At 58.2% G+C, this 20,350-nt stretch overlaps 1 protein-coding gene across 4 annotated transcripts in view; it reads left to right on the top strand.

The window, feature by feature from the left end:
• The window catches only part of VAV2 (vav guanine nucleotide exchange factor 2), a 232,748-nt gene that overhangs the window by 200,241 nt on the left and 12,157 nt on the right, over nt 1-20,350 (top strand). For 2 of the 4 annotated variants that reach the window (XM_050759858.1, XM_050759860.1), the window contains exons 12-24: nt 2,891-2,977; nt 5,631-5,716; nt 6,491-6,623; nt 7,705-7,719; nt 8,969-9,078; nt 10,378-10,479; nt 11,206-11,294; nt 14,198-14,214; nt 14,970-14,991; nt 16,026-16,153; nt 17,413-17,487; nt 18,803-18,855; nt 19,841-19,957. In XM_050759858.1, coding sequence (XP_050615815.1) covers nt 2,891-2,977; nt 5,631-5,716; nt 6,491-6,623; nt 7,705-7,719; nt 8,969-9,078; nt 10,378-10,479; nt 11,206-11,294; nt 14,198-14,214; nt 14,970-14,991; nt 16,026-16,153; nt 17,413-17,487; nt 18,803-18,855; nt 19,841-19,957 — 1,034 coding nt within the window. The remainder of the gene's footprint in view (nt 1-2,890; nt 2,978-5,630; nt 5,717-6,490; nt 6,624-7,704; nt 7,720-8,968; nt 9,079-10,377; nt 10,480-11,205; nt 11,295-14,197; nt 14,215-14,969; nt 14,992-16,025; nt 16,154-17,412; nt 17,488-18,802; nt 18,856-19,840; nt 19,958-20,350) is intronic. The other 2 variants (XM_050759861.1, XM_050759859.1) reach the window with 1 other exon arrangement.

Here is a 20,350-nt window from a genome sequence, read left to right as displayed (position 1 = left end):
TGTCTCAGGTGCACCCTCCTCGTCGTCACCTGGCTGCGTCCTGCTCATCCTGCCTTCGCCATGGACAGGACGTTTTCCAGGGAGGATCGCCCCTGACTGGGTTCCATCCTCAGGGAACTGGCTTCCCCGTGGGTGGCACTCTTACTCCTGGACACAGTTGTTCATGCCAGCCCCTTCCCAGCCAGGCCTGTGTCAGCCACGGTCACCTGTGTCCCCAGGCCAGGCATGGCACCCGGCATGGGGTAGGTCCCCTCCAGCCGGATCTGGATGGAGGGATGATGGCTCCCCCAGCATCTCCCTCGTGGGGAGCACGGGACACCTCTGCCAACCCCCCTCAGGGCTGCAGTCCTGCCCTCTGATACCTGGCGCCTGCCCTCTGGGCAGCCCCTGGGGCTGTGGGCCCCGTTTCCTTTCCAAGGTACCTCATTTAAGGAGCTCCCCCTGGGCGGGGGCGGGTCTGTAATCTGTCTCCATTTATAGCTGCTGTTGGGCCAGGATGGGAGTGGAGACCAGTGCTTGGCCGCCGGTGCTAGGAGGTTCTCTGAGCAGGGCTTGTGCTCTGGGAGAAATTGATTCCCAATCCTGTGGGCTACTCATGTGTGGGCACGGGAGGTGGTCCCAGAGACCTTCAGCTCCTGTGCTGCTCGGCTCCACCGGCAGCGAGCACCCTGAGGAGTGCTCCAGGAAAGCTTCCTGCCGTGACGGGCTGACAAAACTTTCTTGGTGTCAGCTCTGCTGCCCGCAAGCCGCCCCTCTCCAGCACCTGCTCTGGCCTGTCTGCTGTGAGCCACGGTGTGTGAGCCAGCACGGATGTGTCCTCGGGGCCTCAGACAGTGACAGCAGGTGCAGTGGGCCGTGCACCCGGGCCCTGAGTGTGGTCTTGCATTTCACACTCTCAGCACTCGGTGTCTGGCTGGCGGGTGGCTCTGAGCCCCTCGACGGGACAGTTTCCCAGGAGTGTAGCTCACGGTGCTGCACAAAGTACTCTGTGACTGGCAGGTGTGCGTCTGCCTTTCTGAGAGCCACCGAACCTCATCATGAGACTTCAGGGCTGGGGGGGATTTTAGAAGTCTTTGGATCGATTCCCAGTTTATATAGGAAGTCATTCATGCAGCCACTCTGGGAGTCGTCACCGTACCTGGGCTTGATTTCCCCTCGGGACTGAGAGCTCACTCCTTGTAAGGCAGTGTCTTTGAGAGTCGGCCGCCGTGCCTCTGTGGCCCTGAGGTTTGTCTCCAGGGGAATTGCGGTTTTAGGTCTGAGCTCCATGAGCTGACTGCAATCCTGCCTCTGTATCAAAGTACAGACATTTCCCTCACCTGCTCATTCATTCGGGCAACTTCCATCTGTTCCTATTTCGTGCCAGGCATTGGGCCAGGTGCACGCAGGGGCCACGGTAGTCAGAGTTATAATGTTTCTGCTGTTGGGGTTGGCTGTGCATGGTGGGGGGGTTCTAAGCTCTCGACTCGCCACTGGGGTCCTTGTCTCTGGGAATTTATTCCTCATTTTAAAGTGGACAAGAAAACAAAACACCGCTTTCAGACAGCATGCTGCAGCCTCCCCAGGAAGCTCCCCGCTGTGGGGTGGGTGGGAGCCGACTGTGAAGTCTTCTAGGAACGAGGAAGGGCGGGAGGGATGGGAACCTGCTGACGACCTGGCTCTGGCTCTAGCTCTGGCTCTGGCTGGTCACTTGCATTTTGGGGAATTCTACCCGCTGCTCTGGGTGGGCAGGGCCAGGACCGCCCACGTGGCCGGCTCCCTTGGGTTCCCACGCGCGCGCCAGGTCCAGATACTGTGTTTTGTGTCTGGACTGAAGTGGGCACTGCTCCCTGGTGGCCAACACGAGGATTGCAGCACGGCAGACAGGCGCTGGATTGGGGATGGCCAGACCCATGGAGAGAGGGACTTCCTGACCCCTCATTCTGTCCAGGCTCCAAAGGAAGGCCGTGGCTTGGAGAGGCTGGGGAGGGGGAAGCTTCCCAAGAACGGGGACCTAGGTCAGCCCAAGCCTAGGTGGCTCTTCTGTGGTCTGATGTGGCTCCGACACACAGGGCTGCTTCCCTCTGTTAGGATGTTTAAGAGGGACCACACGATGGGGTAGAAAGAAGCAGCACCAGCCAGGAGTTTGGGGCTCTTGGTATTGTCACCGACGAGGTGTGGCTCTCGGTCAGTGTGTTCCCCTCCCTGCCTCAGTTTCCTCATCTGTCATGTGGAGGTGATGCTTTTCAGCTGTCCTGTCTCGAGGGCAGCCTCCCCGGCAGGATGGAGGAAGGAGGTCCAGAAACGCCCAGCGCCTGGATGCAGGGTGGGGGGAGGTCCCTGGGGGTTGAGCTCCTGCCTGTGTGTGCATGTGTGCACACACACGCTCACACACACCCTGCACAGCACTGCTTGCTCACACACACAGTCAGACACACCTCACCCAGCACAACCTGCTCACATACACACACAATCACACACCACCCAGCACAACCTGCTCACACACACCCCACCCAGTACAGTCCGCTCACACACACTCACATATGCTCACACACACACACCCCATCCATCACAGCTTGCTCACACATACACACCCTCACACACAGTCACACACACCCCCCACCCAGCACAGCTCACTCACACATACAATCACACACACACACCCCACCCAGTACAGCTCGCTGTCACACACACACACCCCAACCAGTACAGCCTGCTTACACACACACAGTCACACACACACGCAATCACACACACCCCGCACAGCTTGCTCGCACACACACACAGTCACACACACCCCACCCACCCCGCACAGCTTGCTCTCACACACGTGCACACACACACACCACACTCACACACACACACCCCCCACCCAGCACAGCCTGCTCACCCTCTGCCTCTTGTTTTCAAGGACTTAGCGATGTACATCAATGAAGTTAAACGGGACAAGGAGACCTTGAGGAAAATCAGCGAATTTCAGAGTTCTATAGAAAACTTGGTGAGTGGGTCTGACTCTTCAGGCTAGGGAAGGTTGATGAGGACGGTACCTATAAAGTCACGTTCACAGCTGCAGTATTGAGTGAGCTCCACAGGCAGCCACACCACGGCTGCCTGTTGCGAGGGTGGCGCCCGGCAGCTTCTGAGTTCAATCTCAGACCCCCCAAGCATCCATGCTCCCTTGCCCACCACGGCCAACCCAAGTGCCCTGTGCACTGAAGACGGCCCGTGCTTAGGGGGCAGGGGAGGGGATGGGGAAGGGGTGGGGGAGGGACTGTATTCATTGCCCAGCCCCCTTTCTCCCCCGCAGCCTAGACAGAAGATCCCTTCAAGTCCAAGAGGAGAACTGTGGCTCCCAGGGGCAGGAGACGCCCCCTGGTCCCTGGACCCCTGGCCCACCCTCACCTTGACTCTCCCCTCCAGGGGCAATGGACAGGGTTTGGGCCTAGGCTTGGTGGGGCCAGCAGTCGCCTCTGCTCCTTGGACTCCATCAGGCAGGGGTACCTCTTCCCGGGACTCTCCCCATAGCCTGGCCCTGCAGAGGCCAGGCTTGGGCTGCTGAGTCAGTCACCTCGTCCTGCCTGGGGAGAGGGGATGCACCACCCCAGGAAGCACATTCCCTGGTCTGTGCTGACCAGAGTGGACTTCCCGAGGATCTGCCGGTTCTCACCCAGGATTCTCCGCCTCAGCATTGCTGGCGTTTGGGGCCGGATCATTCTTGGTCGTGGGAGCTGCCCCGTGCATTACGGGATGTGGAGTCGTGTCCCTGGCTGCCACCCACCAGATGCCAGTAGCACCCCCACCCCCTCAACTGATGCCAACCAAATATGCCTCTGGACATTGCCAGAAGGTCCTTTGGGTGGCAGGATTACCCCCTGGTTGTGAATCACAAACATTTCACCCTGGTGATTTCACTCGCATGAAGCTGGCAGGGGAAGGTCCCTGATGCCCAGGCCACACCCACCTGGTGCCAGCAGCACGAAGAGAATGCCCTCGGCAAACGCGCGGCACAAAAGAGCACCTGCGATACATTGGCAATGAAAGAGAAAAAAAGAAGCTTCTGAAGGGCATTATGATACTGCCCCCTTCATCTTTCATTTTAGAAATAAATTAAAGTTACAAAAAAAAAACTAGCCGGGAGAGGTGGCGGGCGCCTGTAGTCCCAGCTACTCGGGAGGCTGAGGCAGGAGAATGGCCTGAACCTGGGAGGCAGAGCTTGCAGTGAGCCGAGATCCGGCCACTGCACTCCAGCCTGGGAGACAGAGTGAGACTCCGTCTCAAGAAAGAGAAAAAAAATAAAGAAAAAATAAATAAATTAAAGTGTGTGGGTGCAGAGGAGGCTGAGGACGGCCACACCCCATGCCATCAGCACCTTGTGGGTCCATGCTGCCGTGAGCTCCTGCGCGAGGCATTTGCAAATGCGTACAGTGAGCAGGACGTGAGGAGAAAAGTTCATTTTGTTTTGCTTTTTAAGTTTTTACATAGGAGCAATACTTGTTCATTAAACAACAAGAACAAGTCGGGCATGGTGGCTCATGCCTGTAATCCCAGCACTCTGGGAGGCTGAGGTGGGTGCATCACTTGAGGTCAGGAGTTTGAGACCAGCCTAGCCAACGTGGTAAAACCCTGTCTCTACTAAAAGTACAAAAATTAGCCAGGCGTGGTGGCGGGTGCCTGTAATCCCAGCTACTCGGGAGGCTGAGGCAGGAGAATCTCTGAAACCCAGGAGGCAGAGGTTGCAGTGAGCCATGATTGCACCACTGCACTCCAGCCTGGGTGACCGAGTGGGACTGTCTCAAAAACATCGACAACAACAAGAATCAAACAGCATGGCCAGCAGGCGCCGAGCGTCCTCATGAGCCAGTCCCTGTACCCGGTCCTGGCTTCGAATCCCATCACCACAGGGAAGGTGGTGAGAGCTGAGATCGGAGGCCTGGAGTAAGTTGACTGAGGCTACGTGGCACCAAAGCTGTCCTTGCAGCCTCGGGCTGAGACCTTGGAAGGAAACGCTGAGCCCGTGTCTCGAGCACCTCCCAGGCAGGGCCCTGTTCACGTCTCAGAGCATTTTCCTCCACCTTTTCCTGTCTGCATGGACACTTTGAAAGCCATGCAGGGAACATGTCAAGAAAAACTCTCTCTGAACCAGAAGAGTCAGAGACAAAACCAGACAGACAACGAAAATGAAACCTCAGCGAACCACACGGGTCTGAGTCAAAGCCTCACCCTCGGCAGGACCCCGGCCCCACCCGCCCTGCAGTAGATAGGCACTGTTTGTTTTCTCCCGAACGTGGGTTCTCGGGCTTGGGCGTCTGGCTTTTCCGACCGGGTCCCGCTTGGGGCTCCACACAGTGGCGGCTTGTGAACAGAACCGGCGCCGTCAATCGCCCTTTGTCCCCAGAGCTGAAGGGAGCCCCTTGGCGGGGCTGGCCAGGGAAAGGACAGAAGCTGCCAGGCCCCGTCCCTTCCCAGTTTTCTGCACCCTCCCTCGTCCATCCTGAGCACCAGCTGGGAGCCACGGGGGGCTGTTTCCCTTTGTCCCGCCTCTGCTGCCTGTGGGGAGCTCCCTTCGGTGCGCGACAGTCTGCCCTGCCCGTGTGGTCAGGAGAACTGGGCCTGTTCCAGCCCCGGCTGACGGCCCCTCTCCTTCTTCCCAGCAAGTGAAACTGGAGGAATTTGGAAGACCAAAGATTGACGGGGAACTGAAAGTCCGGTCCATAGTCAACCACACCAAGCAGGACAGGTGAGCGGGGCGCGTGCTGTGGGCTGGGTGGCATTCCGCCAGGGCCTGGCTCTCCCTGCCAGGGAGCCGCTCCTAAGTGGCTCTGGAAGCCAGGCCTTCCTGTGGAAAGAGCTGCCTGGTGGTGGCTTGGTGTTGTTCAGTTTTAATTGCTTCCTTCCTTCTCGTCAGCGAGCGGGCACCACGGCAGTGGGGCTTTCGTGCCTGTGGCGGGCACCAGGCTGGGCTGGGGCAGCCGTCGGTGAGGGCCAGGCCTCTCACTGCCAATGCTCCGCCTCCGGGGACCCAAGACAGGTCTAGAGTGGCTGGATGAGCTCTTTGCCAAATGACTGCCAGAGAGCGTCCAGTCCCACGGTGGCCCAGGCTTGTCCAGGGCCCTCCTTGTGCACCTACTGTGCGCTGGGGCAGGGGTCACAGCAGATCTGGGTCCCGCCCTCTTGAGGCTCCCAGTCCAGTGCGGAACCAACTGGGAGTGGCCGTCAGGGCTCAGTGCTGCACGGGAGGCCCGCGTGGGGCAGGTGCAGCAGCCCCTTGAAGGGCTCGTGGCTCAGCCTCAGTCACGAGGGTAGGGAGCCAAGGAAAGCTTCCTGGAGAAGCAGTGTGGGAACAGCCGAGACCTGACCAAGGCTCAGCATTTAGCCTGGTGAGCCAGGTGAGGGCAGGGCTCCCCTGGAGAGGGAGCCGCGTGCCAGAGCCCCAGGCTCAGCTCCTGCTGCCTCCTCAGAGCAGAGCACACAGTGCCGGGGTGCTGACGCCCCGCTGCGCTGCCTGGCCCAGGTACTTGTTCCTGTTTGACAAGGTGGTCATCGTCTGCAAGCGGAAGGGTTACAGCTACGAGCTCAAGGAGATCATCGAGCTGCTTTTCCACAAGATGACCGATGACCCCATGAACAACAAGGACGTCAAGAAGGTGGGGCCTTCCGGGTCCGCCCCCCACTACCCAGGAACGTGGGGGTGGCCTGGAGAGAGGCACTGGGTTCCAGACCCCAAGGGAAGGGGACTCGAAGTCAGCCGCTGATGCTGGCCGGGCGGGTTGGGGTGAGCGTCCTCACCCTGCAGGAAGCCTCCCCTCTGAGTCACTGCCTCGCCATCATGACCCCTGCTCCTCGCCGGGCCCAGCGCCCCCCAGATGGGTGAGCGAGACCAGAATCCCACTCCCACTTCAGTGAGGCGACTGGAGCAGAGGGGAGAGGCCTGCCCAAGGCCTCTAGCGAGGGTGGGGCTTTCAACCTCGGCTTTCCATCTGACCAGCCTGACTCTAGCCCATGTTGTCCCTTGTAGCAAGCAGGCTTTCCTCTCCCGTCCCACCCTGCAGTGCTTGGAGGAGGGCTGTGGGTAGGTCTGGCTGTGACTTGTCCAAGACTCTACATGTAGCTGACCGGGGCCTGTGGCTGCTGGGGCGGGGCCAGGGCTGCAGGGGTGGGGCCTGTGGCTGCTAGGGCGGGGCCAGGACTGCAGAGGTGGGCCTGTGGCTGCCAGGGGGTGGGGCCAGGGCTATGGGGTGGGGCCAAACCTGCTGTGGGGCAGGACCATGGCTACAGGGCTATTGCTGCCTGGCTCTCTGGTTCAGTCCTGCTTCAGCTGAGGCTTTTGCCCATGGCACTTGAGCACCTACCGTGTTCAGCCCTGGTGGGGCGGGGGGCGGGGGGTCAGGAGCCCATGTTCTGAAAGTCCGGGCCCTGGCGTCCAGGGCTGGCAGTGTAGCCCTGGTCCAGACCCAGCGAGTGCAGGCTGGATGAGCCGTTGAGGGTGACCCTCCCTGCCCTGATACCCAAGACAAATAACGGGCCCACGAGTCCCTGCCTCCAGCAGCCAACACTCGGGGAAGAAAGTCCTTGTCCCACTGATCGCCCCACCCCCAACCTGGGCACTGGAGGGTGTCCCACCTGCCAGGGCTCCTGGCGCCCCCACACCGTGGCACTCACCACGGGGCCGGGCTGAGCCTCTCACTGACCATCTCCCCCTTCCTCTCCTCTCCTCATGCTTCCTAGTCTCACGGGAAAATGGTAAGCACCTAGCGCCCAGGTCCTCCCACCTGCCTCAATCATCCCAGCCTGGTGCTGGCACTTCTGCCCGGAGCCAGGGGACCCAGAGGCCTGATGGCCTGGGCTCCTGGTTTTCTTGGTCCTCCGTCCTCCTCTCCCTCTCCCGATGATGAAATGATTTGTATTCATGATGAAAGACCCACGAAGACAGTGTGAAAGGAAAACCCCGTGACCCTCAGTCGCTGGAGCTCGGGCCAGAGGCTGGGGTTTCTCGGTCTCTCTCCAGCTCTCCATCATCCTTTTTGTTTTTCTGTGTTCTCTCCCTCCTCCCTCCCTCTTCCTCCCCTTTTCCTCTCTCTTTCCTTGTGTCTTTCCTCCTCCCATCCCGCTCCGCCCTTCCTCTCTCCATCCCTCCCTTCCTTCCTCTTTCCCGCCATCTTTTCTAACCCAGTGGGCTCCTATTTGCCAAACTCTTTTTTCTGAACCACTTTGTCCAAGAGCTCGGAGAGATGGCGAGGCCTGTGGGGTGGCCGAAGGGGAGGCAGGGAAGGGGGTAGCTGTGGGTTGCTCAGTGGGGGATGGCTTCGCAGAAGGAGCCCCAGGCCCATGGCTGTTCCCTGCCTTTTTGTTGTTATTGTTCTACTTCAGAGAAGTGAGGTTTTTTTAGCATCACATTTAGGAAGTGAAAGTGGGTGGTCAGGCCTCGTGGAGGGGCCCTGGGTGGGGCCCCGAGCTCATCCTCCTTGGGGTCCTGCCCGCACTGAACATGCATCTACATATCCGCTCGGTGGAGCATCCTCGCACACGGGCACAGGCAGGTGTGCAGATCTGCCCATGCACATGTGTGTGCACCCACAGGAGAGCACACACAGCATGGGTGCACATGCATCATACCTGTTAAAGCATGTGTGTACCTACAGGGACAGACACAAGTGTGTGTGCACACATGCTCACAGGAGCACACACATAGACGCGTGCGGGCACAGATGCACACCCATGCACACAGCACACTCGTATGCATGCACATGTGAAGGCACAAGCGCATATGTATTCTCATGGGAGGATGCGAGCACACAGCTATGCATGCATGCATACAGAGACACGTGTGCACATACAGCGTGGGCAAGAGTGCAGGTACACACGTGAGAACGTGTTCACACAGGCACGGGCACCCACACGTGCACATACTGCGCAGGCAAGAGTACACATGGGCACGTGCCAGGATGTCTGAAGCCGTGTCCGTGGCAAGCATGGCCCCTCTCTCCCGCAGTGGTCCTACGGCTTCTACCTAATTCACCTTCAAGGAAAGCAAGGTTTCCAGTTTTTCTGCAAAACAGAAGATATGAAGAGGAAGTGGATGGAGCAGTTTGAGATGGCCATGTGAGTTCCAGGTGGCAGCCCCCAGGTCCCGTGCAGATCAGTTGTATGGGGGGGCGGAAGCCCAGGTGGATTGTGTCTGTGACTCCTGTCAGACCAGGGGTGGAGGGAGGCAAAGTTGGAATGTCAGGGACACAGCAACCTCCATCACCCCTGGGACGCCAGCCTCCGTCGGTGGCATCCTCTTTAACAATCGATCCAGAGTGAGAGGGCTCTCCGTCTGCCACAGCCTGTCCCAGGCAGGCTCCGCTGTCCTGCTGGAATGAGCCATCCCACCCCTGAGGCTGAGCCTGGCACGCCTGGCCCACAGAGCAGTGACCGGCTGGGAGTGGCCATGATGCCAGAGGATACCTGGTGACACCAGTCTTCAGGGTCTTACGGGCTGGTGGCTTGACACCTGTTTTTGAAGCCACAGAACTATTTTTCCATGAAATCCAAGAGGTACCCCTAGATACGTGAAACAGAGAAAGGTGATGAGTGGGTTCCGGGAACACGGACCCTGGGGGGCCAGGCAGGGTCGTCTGTGCTTGAGCTCTGCGGGCAGGTGCGCTCGCCTCTCTGACGGTTTCCGCTGGTGAAATGGAGAGGGGAAGGCCTGTGTTCCGGACTTCTTGGGAGGATCGAAAGGGAACCACTGGACACAGCGGGGCCGGGGCCTGGCTCGTGGGAATAGATGCAGCCACGTCGTTTGCACCCAGGCTCTGTGGGGGAGGCCTGGGGCATCTCCTCTTCGGCCACTTGCTATGCCTGGCCTGTAATTTTCTTCCCAACATCCTATTGTGGAGAAGTTCAAGTGTTCATGGAAGCTGAAGCAACATGATGGTGAATAGCCATCTTCTCACCACGCCGCCGCCGTCCGCATCACCCCACCCCACCCCTGGCCATCCAACAGCGGGTCTGTGTCAAAGTGAATTGCACACGTACCTCAAGGGGCCCAATATTTGTTTAGCCTCTGAAATTTCAAGCTTATATCCAATGTGGCAAACAAATCTTAAGCTTATGTTTTCTGAGTTTTAACAAATGGCCACACCTGCCCACATCCAATCCCAGTCAGGACCTTAGACCACCACCGCCACCTGGAAGGTTCTGTCAGGCCAGTGCAGCAGTGTTAAAGCCTTCTACCAGCAGGGAGTCTGGGTCCCGAGTCTGCCCCGTGTCGGGGGCAGAGCCAGGCTTGGAGTCCAGGCCCTCCCGGATTCTGCACAGCCTTGGTCTGGAGCCCAGCTAGTTCCCAGGATGGCCACATGACGGGGCTCGGGGAAGCTGGTGGGTGTAGCGTCTGCTCTCTTTCCCTCCTGCCAGGTCAAACATCAAGCCGGACAAAGCCAATGCCAACCACCACAGTTTCCAGATGTACACGTTTGACAAGACCACCAACTGCAAAGCCTGCAAAATGTTCCTCAGGTAGGAAACCTCCTCCTTCAGCCCTCACCTCGATCCACGCCCACCCCAGGTCCCCAAGGGAGCTTAGTGTTCTATCTGTCCTGTGTTCCCTGTGGGAGGCCCTGAGGGGTTAAGGGGGTATATCCCACAAGAGTCAGGCCCGTGCCAGGCATGGTGGCTCAAGTCCCAGCACTTTGGGAGACTGAGGCAGGCGAATCGCTTGAGCCCGGGAGTTTAATACCAGCCTGGCAACATGGCAAAACTCTCTCTGTACAAAAAATACAAAAGTCAGCCAGGGGTGTTGGCCTGCACCTGTGGCCCCAGCTACTCAGGAGGCTGATGTGGGAGAACTGATTCAGCCCTGGAGATTGAGCCTCCAGTGAGCTGCGATGTCACCACTGTGCTCCAGCCTGGGTGACAGAGTGAGACCCTGTCTCAAAAAAAAAAAAAAAAAAAAAAAGAGGCCCAGCCAAGCCCTTGGAGTTTCAGATCTAGCCAGGGGGCGATTGTCCCTGGGTGCCCGGGATGCTGTGTGGGGCGGGGAGGCAGGCTGGGGTAAGTAGGGGAAAGCAGGTGTCAGGCTGCCTGGTAAAGGAGGGTCCTGGATACTCAGGGCTGTGAGGGATGTGTGTGCTGGGAGGGAGCCAGCCAGGTGAGCCTGGGTGGGAACAAGGGCCTTGACCTTGGCAGAGAGGCGTGAGGAGCCGGCCCCAGCCTCAACCTCACCTCCCGCCCTCCCCTGTGCAGGGGCACCTTCTACCAGGGATACATGTGCACCAAGTGTGGCGTCGGGGCACACAAGGAGTGCCTGGAAGTGATACCTCCCTGCAAGTTTAGTGAGTACCCCCCGAGTCCCTGACTGTGCCCACTCACTTCTGCCCTCTGCCACCCGGGTACTGGGCCTCAGGCACCATCTCCCATGGGGCAGGGACCAGATGAGGACACTGGTGCTTATGTGCCCTGGGGCAGACATCTGCCACACGTCACACACTTATCAGTAGACACAGCCGGGATGAATTCCATTCCAAGCCCCTCTCTCCTAATGGGTACTCGAGGACCCCTCCCCATCTCCTACATCCCCTGCCCCGCTCTGGGAGGAAGCTTCTGGAATCTCCATCCCCAAACCCGGCACAGAACATTCTCGATGGGTGCATGGAGGTTTCTCATCACAGAAACACCAGTCACCCTGGCTTCTCCCGGTGGGTGAGGCCTGGCCATCAGTAGCTGTAGCCATGTTAGTAAATGGTTCAGGCACACACGCACATGCACGTGTACACACATGGCACTTACAGTGGTTCCCTTCTGTTCATGCCCCTCTAGGGTAGCTTGAGGCTCAGGGAGGGGAGAGGGTTGAGCCAGGCTGGCAGTGGGCAGAGGCAGAGATGCACCCTGGAGGCTCCCCTGAAACATCTTGGGTTGGGGGGCATACATTTGGGGTTGTGCCCAGCTCCGGGCAGCTGGACAGTGGTGCAAAGCCTGAGATGGTTCTCTCCAGAGCAGTTTCAGACATCAGGATGTCACCTCCATCATCAGCCCCAGAAACTGAGGCTTGAAACTTTCGGCAATTTGTCTACACTTCTTAGCGGAGCTTCCATTCAACAAAGAGCCCCCCGTGGCCGAAGGCCGAGTCTCTGGGTCTTGTCTCCTTGGGCCTCCTGCAAGTGTTTTAAGACAGAAAAACAAGTCAGGCCAGCTTGTCACCCGGAGACGCCAGCGCCCGGAATACATTTTGAGCTGTGACTTCAGATCAATAGTTAATTTATCATTTACTGTGAGTGCCAGCCCAGTACCCTACCCCGGGGAGAGGGCCAGAAGGTCAGCCCGGACCCCCTTGTCCCCACCACAGGCCCAATGCAGCCCCCCAGCTGTGTGCAGGATCCCGCAGCCCCTGGAGTTAGTACCGGAGGATTCTGCAGGCAGCCTGTGGCCTGAACGCGGCTTTTCAGCTGTGTCCATCCATACTGCCCTCTTGTGGCCGCATGTCCCTCTCCCAGACGACTGGCTGCAGCCACTCAGAACCTTTTTTTTTCTTTTTCTGATTCTAAAAGTAATACATTTACTTACCAAAAATTTGGAGAAAAAGAAAAAAAGAAATGAAATTTTAAAGAAAGCATCACCCGTGAACTTGCTTAGAAATAATGAAAGGCGGTATTTTGGTATATTTCCTGCCAAGTTTTCTTTTTTCTGTGATTTTTCTGTTTTGCCCCCGATTATTAATTACTGATTTTCCATAGAAAATTTGGAAAATGTAGAGAAGTGTAAAGGAGGAGAGAAAAACTACTCCTGCTATCCCCAGGCAAAGCCAGCTGCCACGAGGCCCCGGGCACTGTCCTGCTTTCTGCGGACGTGCGCGCCCGCCCGCCCCACCTCTCTATGGTTTTCGGTTTTTCCTAGTATGTGTAGTTAGGTTTCCACTACAGAGGCAACTGCAGGTCTTTTGGAAGCCAGCGTTGCCGTCCGCATTCTCCCATGTCCTGGCAGTGCCCTGGCTGGCACCAGCTCCATCCTCAGGGACCTGGGACTCCCCCAGTGCCTGTGTCCTTGTCCCCCTCCTCATCCCTCTGCCGGGAGACACTGTCCTTGCCACTTGTAGCTATTTTTCCTTTAAGAATGTCCAAGCTGCCTTCCCTCTGGTCCAGGCTTCTACCTTTGCTCTGTGGTTTGGCTCTGGGCAGTGTTCCAATTTGACCATTGTAGCTTTCACCTCTGGGCTCTGCCCAGGCTGGTTTAGCTGTTTGCTGCCCATGGGGGCTGAGATGTCCCGGAGAGATACTGGCCTCTCCTGAGAGCCTTTCCTGTGGGAAGCCTTCATCAGGCACAGTCATAGCTGCTGTCCAGCTGGCCCCCCGACCCCTGCCCACTGAGCTGGAACCTGTTCTTTGGTGTCTGTGGATGCCTGTCTGTCCAGGGCCGTCTGCACTGTGAGTGCTGGGTGGGGTGGAGGTCATGTCAGCCGTGTGTGTAAGCTGTTGGGCTCCTTGCCTCCTCTGGTGGTGGGTGGCAGCCAGCTTGCCAGATGGCTGGGCCCTAAAGGGTCTTGGGAACATTGGCTCTCCTCCTGACACGCTGAGGTCTTGTGTCCTTGAGCATGTTGGCACCCGGGTGTCTGAGCTGAGGACGGTAAGCAGGTAGCATGCATACCAGTGCCTCCTCATCACTTGCCCCAGCAGGCATCACTAAGCAATTGTGGCAGGTAACATGCATACCGATGCCTCCTCATCACTTGCCCCAGCAGACATCACTAAGCGATTGTGGCAGGTAGCATGATGCCTCCTCATCACTTGCCCCAGCAGGCATCACTAAGCGATTGTGGCAGGTAGCATGCCTACCGATGCCTCCTCATCGCTTGCCCCAGCAGGCATCACTAAGCGATTGTGGAAATCTCCCCATTGCATGCCACGTACCACCCAGTGATCCAGGCAGCTGCCGTCATTCAAAAGAGGTGGCCCAGGCGGGACAACCTTTTCGCCGGCTCAGGTCTCTTATCCGGTCCGAGTTCTCCCATGGGCCCCCTAAAGCCAGAGCTCAGAATTTGCTGCCAGAAGTAACCGAGAGGCTTTCACAGCCGCGAGCTTGGACCTGCGTGTCCATGATCCATGTCCAAAACAGACCACTTTGTAGCTTGGTTCACTTACCATCTTAAGCTTGTCCCAGAGGCTCGGGTCGGTGTGAGTGAGAGCCACACGGGGCCTTGGCATCGGTGGCCTCCCCTCTAACACCAGACCTGCTTCCTTTCCAGCTTCTCCTGCAGATCTGGTAAGTCCACAAACTGTTTCCCCTCCCTCTGCTCCCGCCCCCGCCACAGCCCTGTGTGCCCAGAGCCAGAAATACCCAATTGTCTGCCTCTCACCGCTCCTGGAGCCACACCGGCTTGGATGAGCCACTTTCAGTCACAAGAGGCCTCTGCTTTCCTTGGTGGGTGTCAGTAGAGTCCTCCTAGGGGCCCCAGCGATGTCTTCCTATCCCAGCTGCCCCCCCCATTCCCTTGCCCACTGGCTGCTCGCGGCTGTGGGTACAGCTCTGGGTCCTGCGTGCCAGCCCTCCTGTCCCCAAGTCCCCCAGTTGGCTCAGAGCCCTCTCTTTAGCTGATGTGGGGATGGAGTCACTTTGGGGGCTTCATGTACCCCTCGAGCTATGAGGTCCACATGAACCAGCCTTCATAGAGGAGGGAAACTTTGTTGTATTTGGCACTGTGTGTCCTAGATGGAGACCACAAAGCCCAGGCTCAGAGCAGGTGGTCAGGGCAGGCTTCCTGGAGGAGGTGGGGGCTCGTGGTAAGGAGAGGGAGAGGGAAGGGCACAGACCTTCCAGGAGTGGAGGTGCACAGAGGTGGAGTATATTGCCAGGGTGGGAGTCACATAGAGAACAGTGTCCCTCTCCTCCCCTGCTCCTGCCTTGATCCCTCTATCTGGGAACAAGTGGGGACAGGGAAAGGGGAGGTGGGTCAGTGCATTGGCCACAGTCAAGGAGCAGCTTTCTCTCATCACTGTGTTCTGTCCTTGTCCTCACAGGACGCCTCCGGAGCGGGACCAGGTGAGTCATCTGGACTTGGACCCTGTGCTGTCACCCATGTCAGCCGTCACCTGGGAGCTGAGCCAGGGCCTAGGTGTGGGGATGGCCGGGTCTGCCCAGCCACCAGCTGCTCCAGGCTCCTGGATGCCGCCGCCTGGGGCCCCTCCCTCCTGCCTCTCTGGCCTCTGTGGCACCTCCTTGGGAGTTGGCTCTGTTTCTGATAAGGCAGCAACAGGCTGTGGGGACAGGACCCAGCCTGCAGAGGGGCAAGGGCCTTCTAGCCGGGGAGGGGCACGGAGCTGCAGCCAGAGACCTGAGACCAAAAGGCGCGGCCGTCTTCCCACCACGTCCTCCATCCCCTTCCTGCCTTGCTGTGGGTTGCTTAATGGAAACGTGCTTTTAGACACAGCGTAGAAAGCATCGTGTTATCTGCAAACTTGAGTGCAGTCCAGGCAGTGCTCAGTACAACCTCACCCTCATGAGCAGAAGACAAAAGATGGAAAACACCGCTGCTGCTGGGACCAGGCGGGAGCTGGGCTGGGAGAGACGTGGGCTCTTTGAGAGCTACAGGCAGGGCTGGGTCGGAGCAAGGCTTGTCTAAGAGCAGCCTCCAGATTCCCCGGGGGCACAGCCAGGATCCCCATTTCAGGCCCAGAGCTCCTCTGTGAGCTCTGTGGCCTTGGGCAAGCTGCTGGGCCTGCTGACCCATCACCCGTCTCTGACACGAGGGATCCCTCGTCTTCTGCCCCGCACAGCTGCCTGGGGGCCACAGATCTGAAGGGTGTTGGAAGAAAGCACAAAGTGCCATCTGAAAATAAGTTGCTGTTCCGTGATGACCCCTGAATCTGTTTATTGCATGAATAATTTACTTATGATATTTATCAAAAAGACACGAGGCTTATGGGAAGGATTTAGGGCGGGGAGATGCAGGCGCAGGGCTGTGTGTGCTGGGGGAGGGAGGCCGAGCTCGGTGATGGGGTGGGCTGCGGGCCGGGGCCAAGTCAGTCACCGAGCGAGCTGCTGAGTCACCGAGTGAGCTGTCCTGTCCTTTGCAGGTCCCAAGATGGTGGCCATGCAGAATTACCATGGCAACCCAGCCCCTCCCGGGAAGCCTGTGCTGACCTTCCAGACGGGCGACGTGCTTGAGCTGCTGAGGGGTGACCCTGAGTCTCCGTGGTGGGAGGTGGGTCCTGGGACCCGGGAGGGTTGAGAGTCCCCGGCTCTGGCTCCTGCCTGCTCCCTGGGGCAGAAACATAAAGTCCTGCATATCCCAGGCAGAGGCAGAGGGCTGAGAGATCACCAGGGAGGAGGCGGCACAGGGTGACTAGCGAGGCCTCTCCTGCCTCACGTTCTGCGATGTGGCATGCGTTCTTGGGAACCTTAGCCTGGTCTTTCCCCGGGTGTTTGCTTTCACATGGTAGGGGATGCAGCATCCCTTCCCGGGAGAGGCCCTCCTGCCCTGGCACCCAAGCCTTTCTCCATTGGCCCCTGTCCTTCCTGCCTCTGTTGTGTCCCATAGGCCCTCCTCAGACTTCTGCCCCGGCCACACCATGCCCACCCTCCTCCCCACCCCTACCTCAGTTCAGGTCAGCAACCTTTGCGCGATCGTGGGGTGAGCGGGCAGGTTCGCTCTTTCCCCAGGTGGGCACAGATGGCGTCATCGTGATGTGGTTTATGGTTTTGAGCCAGGAATGTGCTGCTCTGTTTCCAAGGCCTACAGAGTGGAGACCTTTGTGGGTGTTCATCCCCACCTTCGGCCGATGGCTGGGCTGTAAAGAGTGCTGGGAGCATTTGCTTTCCTCCTGACACACTGAGACCCCACGTCTTTGAGCATGCTGGCACTGGGGCGTCTGAGCCAAGGACTCAGACACCTGCTCCTGGGCCCCTCTACCAAGCCCCAGTGCTCAAGGGAGCCCCAAGACCCGCAGGTCAGCAGAGCACCACAGGACCTTGATGGCATTTAGCCCAGCAAAGCAGCCTCCCGTGGGAGCTGACGTTAGAGCCGAACGTGTATTAATGTTCAGGTTACAATGATGCTGTGGTCATTTTGTCATGGTCATTATCAGTCCATAGTTGGTGATGAATTTCTTGTGCCAGACCCTACATTCATATAACAGGAGGTTCAGAGGGCGCAAAAGGCCACGTGTGCTGTGCAGAGTCTCAGTCCTGCTGTGTCCCTCCCTGGGTATGAACGGGACTGCCAGCTTCTTGCAGGGCCTGGCAGAGGTGCTTTGCCTATTTGCCAGGCCTTAGCGCTCTCGTGTCTGGGGTGGGACGCCCGGCACCTCCCTGCCTTCACTGGCTCCCAGGTCAGCTGAGGTTGGGAAGGAAGACGTTGGCTTTCCCACCCTCCAGGACCGGGATTGAGTCCATCTACATGGCCCCACACTCCCATAGGCCAGGCTCGGCCCCCTGGTCCTAACCATCTCTTTCCTCTGCCAGGGTCGTCTGGTGCAAACCAGGAAGTCAGGGTATTTCCCCAGCTCATCTGTGAAGCCCTGCCCTGTGGATGGAAGGGTGAGTCCTTTCCCACAGAAGCTTCCGGAGCACGGTGGCCTGGGTGCTGAGGATTCTGGGAGCTGTCTCCTCACGTGGACATTTTTGGCTTATTCGGGACGTCCTTGCTAAATTTAGGCTGCTGTGAGCTGCTTCCTGGAGCTGGAGCCCAGAGAGAAGACGGGTGGGGGCCGCGGGGCAGCACGCTCTCCTGTGTTTACAAGGGCTCAGCCCGTCGGGTGGCATCTCGTTGTGGTTTTAGAGACACCAAAACGGGCATCTCGGCAGCCGCCGTGATGGGGTGAAGACCAGCCAGCTGCCTTTCACCAGATTTCGGGGACTCTATAAGTTCTCTTGGACTATTACGCAGCCTTAGAAGAAAAAAAAAGTTCCCCTCAACCATATGATTCAAAGCTAGACTTTATGCTATTTAAAACAGAGGCAATATGGTGTTGCTTTCATCTGAGGGGTACGGAGCAAATTCTCGGCTCTGTGACGAAAGGCAGCAGTCAGCCTTGAGTACAATGAGTTACCCCACCTCCACCCCCAAAAGGACAGGTCAAAGTGAAAGTGTGAAACCTCTGAAGGTGCAGGGGGTGGCTGCCCAACCCCACTGTGGCAGCCCCGGTGCCTCCCACCCCAGCCCCGGTCCTGTCAGCCTGTGTGCCACCTCTGCTGAAAGGGCAAGTGCTCAGCACTTAGCGTGCTTTGGATGACCAGGGGTGCCAGGCACCAGGGGAGGACAAGGGTCACGAACTCACTAGGTGGCCTGGGGCAGGTCCCTTCCCTTCCCCAGGCCTCAGTTACCCCATCTGCATGGTGAATAAGGTGCGAGGGAAGAGGTAGTCTCTGAGACTGTGCCCAGCCTGTGACCCAGTGAGGCCAGGGTCGGGGGCTGTAGCTAGGGAGGGAGCCCTACCTGCTCACTGGAGCGGCAGCACCCACCTGAGTGTGGCCACCACGAGACCCCCACCCCAGGGCTTCAGGACCTCTGGAGCAGGGAGCTTTGGCTCTGGGTGTGCTCACGTCCACTGGCTGAGAACTCCCCACACATTCGGTCCTTGCCCTCCCAGGGGACCGTGTCAGTGTTAGCTGGTGGCTATGCCGGCATCTGTTCCATCAGACCTGTGGGGCATCTACTCAGAGATGAGCTTGTCCTGGCCACTGCCCTTGGGCACCTCCCAGGCCAGGAGCGCTGGGGCTAAGTCCACAGACGGTCCCATCCAAGGCAGCCAATGCTGGGCCTGGGGGTTAGGTCACCGACAGCGACCCCCTCTGAGCCCTGCTCTGTGGATGGCCCTGGGGGGACGTTAACACCCTTGTGCTTTGCCACCAGCCGCCCATCAGCCGGCCGCCGTCCCGGGAGATCGACTACACTGCATACCCCTGGTGAGTGGATCGTGGGCTGCGTATGTGGGCATCTGGTGGCCTCTTTGTTATGGGGGCATGCCCGCCGGGTCTGGGTGGTGCCTGTGAGTGGCCCGGCAGGGTGGAGGCCCCAGGCTGCCTCTTGCTGTCTCCAGGGCACTGAGCCCAGTGGCTCCCAAATGCCTTCTCCCTCCTGGCCTATAACTTGCCAGGAGCCTGGGGGAGTCCCCCTCCTGTAGGCGGCTGTTAACCCTCTCTAAAACGGCTCAGCTGGCTCAGATATTTCAGGGAATGAAACCCTTTTAAAATTTTATGTGCACTATGTAAAAGTGGTATATTTAAAGTCACAGGTGTAATCCACTTACTGACTTAATACAGTTGCTTGGTGGGAACAGTGAGGCTGTTTGGAATCACAGAAGTCCCAGCTCTCCTGACAGCGTGGCAGCAGGTTCTGGGAGGGCGCTCGCCTTGTCCTCCCAGGGTGGGCTTCATTACCCACCAGACGTACAGGTGGCAGGAAGAGCTTCGTTTCAAAATCTGTTCAAAATTCAACTGACATAGATGTTGGCAATCTCCAAGGTGTTAGCAAAAAAATCCACATAAGCAGTTATGCCTTTACTGCTTTTGAAATAGTGAAAATATATTCTAGGAAAGAAATTAGATCTACTGAATACTCTGTACTCCTCTGGCAGGCCCTTGAGGTCTGTAGAGCAGAAGACAGCGCATTGGACTGGCTGGCGGCCACAGTCACCCCTCTCTTTTACCCCTCTCAAGATCTGTCCTGAGCCTCACTGTATCCCACCGTAGGCAGGGTCAGATGTCAGACCCCACCCACAGTGGTGCCCCACTCATAGGGACCCAGCCTGTTCTCTTGGGTTCATTAGGAAGTGAGCTCTCAGATGAGGACTGCAGAGTACTTCATGTGGCCTGCCACGCATGGAGGGCTGGCGCCCCTCAGACACTGTCCTCACTGTGTCTCTCATTTCCTCCTGGCCCCCTCCTGTAGGTTTGCAGGTAACATGGAGAGGCAGCAGACGGACAACCTGCTCAAGTCCCACGCCAGCGGGACCTACCTAATCAGGGAGCGGCCTGCTGAGGCTGAGCGCTTTGCAATAAGCATCAAGTAAGTGGTGGCTCTGGGCTCGAGGAGACCCATCCCCCAGTGCCGTTCTGAAGTGGAGACCACTGTCACATCCTGAGCTTGTGGGGTTGGGGTGGACATGTCATCTGTTGCCCAAGTGAGGACATTATTGAGATGAAAGTGGTGTGGAGGACCCGGGGGTCTCTACAGGTGTGCTGGGCAGGGCGTGAAACCCTGTGTGGCATGCACAGATGGTCCAAGTTTACATCACTCCTGGCTGCCCTGTGGGCTAGGTTGGACATTTCTGGGTTATAGGAACAAGATAAGCTCAGGTACAAGTGGGTGGGTGAAATGCTGTGTGAGCTCAGGGATTTCCCAGCAGCCCCACAGGTTGAGATAGTGGACCTGTCACGCTGCTCTGAGACAGCCAGGGGC

This window comes from Macaca thibetana, chromosome 15 (assembly GCF_024542745.1).
Source record: "Macaca thibetana thibetana isolate TM-01 chromosome 15, ASM2454274v1, whole genome shotgun sequence".
NCBI classification, from domain to species: Eukaryota; Metazoa; Chordata; class Mammalia; order Primates; family Cercopithecidae; genus Macaca; species Macaca thibetana.
The sequence above is the reverse complement of the archived record's forward strand: the minus strand, read 5'-3'. Positions and strand labels throughout refer to the sequence as shown.